Source organism: Montipora foliosa, chromosome 1, assembly GCF_036669935.1.
Source record: "Montipora foliosa isolate CH-2021 chromosome 1, ASM3666993v2, whole genome shotgun sequence".
In the NCBI taxonomy this organism is placed as follows: Eukaryota; Metazoa; Cnidaria; class Anthozoa; order Scleractinia; family Acroporidae; genus Montipora; species Montipora foliosa.
Genome location: NC_090869.1, coordinates 15,890,185 through 15,895,184, shown reverse-complemented (window position 1 = coordinate 15,895,184; position 5,000 = coordinate 15,890,185). Strand labels below are relative to the sequence as shown.

Sequence of the window (5,000 nt, the reverse complement as noted above, 5' to 3'; positions counted from 1 at the left end):
GGATCGATCGTTGAGGAGATGAAAGGTTTTTACCAAAAAAAAACCCTTTCTCGAGCATAGCAACGAAGTTTTAAGCAGTTGGTTGGTGTTTTGTATAATATCTCTCCATTGCCGTCATGCTCATCCTCTGGAGTTCGAGGTTTTTGCAAAGGTTTTAAAACCTGAACTTCACTAATGCTCGAAGTAATGCGTGACATATTACAGTCGCGTTACCTGTGCAGTAACGTTGCGCACAAACAATTAGTGCGAACGTCCTTAAATAGGACTTACCATTCTTTTTGTGTTCGAGCTCCCCAAATTCAAAGGTGACATCATCGCCAATTAGCACAAATGGCGCCCAGTATTTTATGGCCGAATAATTCTTTGTCTCCTGAAGAGATTTCATAGCATGGTGAAGAGCTGTACTTGCACTTTTTCTATCTGCCAAGTGTTGGTAGAAACACTTCATGAACATGAAGGTCGCCTCGTCATCGATTGCCCAGAGTGACACCAGAACAGACCGGGCACCAGCACACAGGAAAGCCCTGGCTATTCCCACAATACCCTCAGATTTTACCTCCCCCTGGCCACTATGACAGCAACTAAGCACAACCAGTCTTGCCTGAAGGCGAACTGCTTGAACATCGCGCAACGATAACATGTAATCTTCCTCTTCGGGGATCTGGGATGTGCGTTCAGGATTTGGGGCCAAAGCAATTTCTCCAGATCCGTCATCCCCATGTGCAGCAATGTGGATTAAGGCAACTGACTTCATTCTTTGCAGCACCTCAGCTTTGTTTGCATTTTTTCCTGTAAGAGGCACGGTCTGCAGAAGTTCTCCAATTATATCCACCTCTTTTTTCGCACACGGCAGCTGTCCATACATGGGTTCACCATTGCCGAAAGTGACTTCGCTCAAGCACGGATCGCCTACAAGCAGCGCTTCATTCTTACTTTGGAAGTCGTCAGATGCCATAGTGATCAATTTTAAAGCAGTCAGCGAGGGAATTGCACGGATCCTGACAGAGTCACTCATTGCAGAAAAAGGAGCCAGGGAAAAGTGTCCATCAGGAACAAACACTAAGTCATCACCCTGAATCAAGTCTGCTATAGGACTGACTAAGACATCGTACAAAGGCTGCAAAGAGTGCACAGAGCAGCTCAAGGACTGAACGGTTTCTTCAACAGCTTCCCTACTGCTTGAGAAGTCACTGCGTTGTCTGTCAAGCGAACGATTCTCACATAATACAACAGCCCCCGCATTGATCTGTTTAAAAGTACTATCCATCAGAGACTTGGCACTTCCATTTTCGATTTTCTTTTGTGTAAAATCTATCCCGATATCATCTCTTAGCAACCAGAAGCTGATCGTGTTCCCTTCAAGTGCTGTGAAAACAGTTTGTGAAGGTAGATCTTTCATAACCAAAGAGATAGTTACCTTCATCGTAGGTTTCTCATCAACTGTGTATTGCATCTTTAAAATGTCTGCCAAAGCCTGTGCTCGTCCTTGGTCAGCAGCACACAAAGCTTCATCAACCTCTCCATTCTTCAAGAGTGCTGTCCACAGAGCGGTGTACACAAACCCCTTTGTGTCACGAAAGCTTATTTTCCATGCATCCTCTAACCAAAGAAGACGCCTAACTTCATCAAAATAATAGATGCTTAGACGATAGTAATTAAGAGCTTTGCTCAAGGAGCCAAAAAATTCATGAACAACACCAATATGATAACATGCGGTTGCCAGCGCTACTGGGTCCTCTGTTTCCTTGCAAATACGAAGATCCTGATGGTGGTACTGTATAGCTTTCTTGAAATTACCAAGACTTAAGCAATGCCGAGATTGCAATAAGCTCTTCCTTCTCCGGCCCTATCCCCTACCTCTTTCGCAATACTAAGACGTTGATGGTGGTACTCTATGGCTAGCTTGAAATTACCAAGACTGTCATAGGCGTTGCCGAGATTGCCATAGGCTGATCCTTCTCCGGCCCTGTCCCCTACTTCTTTTGCAATACTAAGATCTTGATTGTGGTACTCTATGGCTTGCTTAAAATTACCGAGACCTTGATAAGCATTGCCGAGATTGCAATAAGCTCTTCCTTCTCCGGCCCTGTCCCCTACCTCTTTTGCAATACTAAGATCTTGATGGTAGTACTGTATGGCTTGCTTGAAATTACCAAGATTTTTATAAGCAATGCCGAGATTGCAATAAGCTCTTCCTTCTCCAGCCCTGTCCCCTACCTCTTTCGCAATACTAAGATGTTGATGGTGGTACTCTATGGCTACCTTGAAATTACCAAGACTGTCATAGGCGTTGCCGAGATTGCCATAGGCTGCTCCTTCTCCGGCCCTGTCCCCTACCTCTTTCGCAATACTAAGACGTTGATGGTGGTACTCTATGGCTTGCTTGAAATTACCAAGACTGTCATAGGCGTTGCCGAGATTGCCATAGGCTGCTCCTTCTCCGGCCCTGTCCCCTACTTCTTTTGCAATACTAAGATCTTGATTGTGGTACTCTATGGCTTCCTTAAAATTACCAAGACCTTGATAAGCGTTGCCGAGATTGCAATAAGCTCTTCCTTCTCCGGCCCTATCCCCGACCTCTTTCGCAATCCTAAGACGTTGATGGTGGTACTCTATGGCTTGCTTGAAATTACCAAGATTTTTATAAGCAATGCCGAGATTGCCATAGGCTGCTCCTTCTCTGGCCCTGTCCCCTACTTCTTTTGCAATACTAAGATCTTGATTGTGGTACTCTATGGCTTCCTTAAAATTACCAAGACCTTGATAAGCGTTGCCGAGATTGCAATAAGCTCTTCCTTCTCCGGCCCTATCCCCGACCTCTTTCGCAATACTAAGACGTTGATGGTGGTACTCTATGGCTTGCTTGAAATTACCAAGATTTTTATAAGCAATGCCGAGATTGCAATAAGCTCTTTCTTCTCCAGCCCTGTCCCCTACCTCTTTCGCAATACTAAGATGTTGATGGTGGTACTCTATGGCTAGCTTGAAATTACCAAGACTGTCATAGGCGTTGCCGAGATTGCCATAGGCTGCTCCTTCTCCGGCCCTGTCCCCTACCTCTTTCGCAATACTAAGACGTTGATGGTGGTACTCTATGGCTAGCTTGAAATTACCAAGACTGTCATAGGCGTTGCCGAGATTGCCATAGGCTGCTCCTTCTCCGGCCCTGTCCCTTACTTCTTTTGCAATACTAAGATCTTGATTGTGGTACTCTATGGCTTGCTTAAAATTACCAAGACCTTGATAAGCGTTGCCGAGATTGCAATAAGCTCTTCCTTCTGCGGCCCTATCCCCGACCTCTTTTGCAATCCTAAGACGTTGATGGTGGTACTCTATGGCTTGCTTGAAATTACCAAGATTTTTATAAGCAATGCCGAGATTGCCATAGGCTGCTCCTTCTCCGGCCCTGTCCCCTACCTCTTTCGCAATACTAAGACGTTGATGGTGGTACTCTATGGCTAGCTTGAAATTACCAAGACTGTCATAGGCGTTGCCGAGATTGCCATAGGCTGCTCCTTCTCCGGCCCTGTCCCCTACTTCTTTTGCAATACTAAGATCTTGATTGTGGTACTCTATGGCTTGCTTAAAATTACCAAGACCTTGATAAGCGTTGCCGAGATTCCAATAAGCTCTTCCTTCTCCGGCCCTGTCCCCTACCTCTTTCGCAATACTAAGATCTTGATGGTGGTACTCTATGGCTTGCTTGAAATTACCAAGACTGTCATAAGCGTTGCCGAGATTGCCATAGGCTTTTCTTTCTCTGGCCCTGAAACCCACTTCCTTAAAAATGGCTAATGCTTCTCTGTAATTTGTTATGGCCTGATTAAGGTCAGCTATGCCCTGATAGTATCTACCAAGATTGAAAGAAGCCAAACCTTCACCTTGTCTGTCTCCCTCCTTTCTTGCAACGCTAAGCTCTTTCATATGCCGCTCCAAAACGTCCAACTTTCTATCCACCATTGTTGATAATCAAAACCAGGAAGTTTTTCTCAGAAATCTGGGGTGCACCTGGAAGATAAATGAACGAAAACAATAGGTTCAATGCTCTGAGTACAGGATGCTAAACTGGCACAGCAAGATTAATTGAACAGTGAAGGAATAACTATCTTAAGCCAGTATTTCGAAAGGAAAATGCCTTTCTTCATCAGGGTTTCCCAAGGAATGATTTCGGCTAATGGACACAGTTGTTACAGAATAAATTCTTGGGCATTTAACAGACTAAGTGCGTTTTATACAATAATAATCATGGAACATTAAAAATAGAAATTCTATTATGTAAATGAGGGAAAAACAGCTTACAGAAAAGCGGCGGCATCCCATTTGATCTTTCTTATTGAAAGCTATTTAAAAGTTCCTAAGATATGCTTCGCTGGCAGGAAAATTTCTGCGGGTATGTAGCTGACACCAAAAAGACAGGAGGGGATGCCATTAAGAGTGTAATAATCAATTTTCTGCAATTGACGTCAAACCCATAATTTTTTATTTCAGGTCTAAATCTATCCAATGTCGGAATTGCTTGCTTTTCGTCACAATTTTTTGTCTGGATACCTGGTTACTCCATGTATTTTGATCCAGGGACTTCGAATGAGTTAATTGAACTGCTCACACGTTTCCATTGAGAAAGGCTGCTCGTCAGGACAGAATTGGCGTTTTTATACTAGAGATGCATAATCCGGCCATTCAAATTATGCCTTTCTCTCTCTTTCTCCATAAGCTAAAATCATTCCTTGGGAAACCCTGGTGAAGAAAGGCATTTTTTTTCGAAATTTTGGCTTAAGATAGTTATTCCTTCACTGCTCAATTAATCTTGCTGTGCCAGTTTAGCATCCTGTAGTCAGGGCATTGAACCTATTGTGTTTTCGTATTTCTCGGCGTTGTTTAAAAAAGTAGGTACGCAATGCGTACATGTGGGTAGCCACTTAGACACCGTACTACCAATGGAGTCTTAAGTATGCTGTTCGTTTTCATTTGGGTTCTAACCATTCACTATACTAGCTCTC

At 43.8% G+C, this 5,000-nt stretch overlaps 1 protein-coding gene across 1 annotated transcript in view; it reads right to left on the bottom strand.

Annotated features, from left to right (window-relative positions):
• LOC138010243 (tetratricopeptide repeat protein 28-like) overlaps positions 1 to 3,960 on the bottom strand; it is an 8,312-nt gene extending 4,352 nt beyond the window's left edge. The window contains exons 1-6 of the mRNA XM_068857179.1: positions 3,692 to 3,960; positions 3,212 to 3,430; positions 2,832 to 2,950; positions 2,514 to 2,717; positions 2,098 to 2,219; positions 271 to 1,786 (exon numbers count right to left, since the gene is read on the bottom strand). Coding sequence (XP_068713280.1) covers positions 271 to 1,786; positions 2,098 to 2,219; positions 2,514 to 2,717; positions 2,832 to 2,950; positions 3,212 to 3,430; positions 3,692 to 3,960 — 2,449 coding nt within the window. The remainder of the gene's footprint in view (positions 1 to 270; positions 1,787 to 2,097; positions 2,220 to 2,513; positions 2,718 to 2,831; positions 2,951 to 3,211; positions 3,431 to 3,691) is intronic.
• Between the last annotated feature and the right edge of the window lie 1,040 nt (positions 3,961 to 5,000).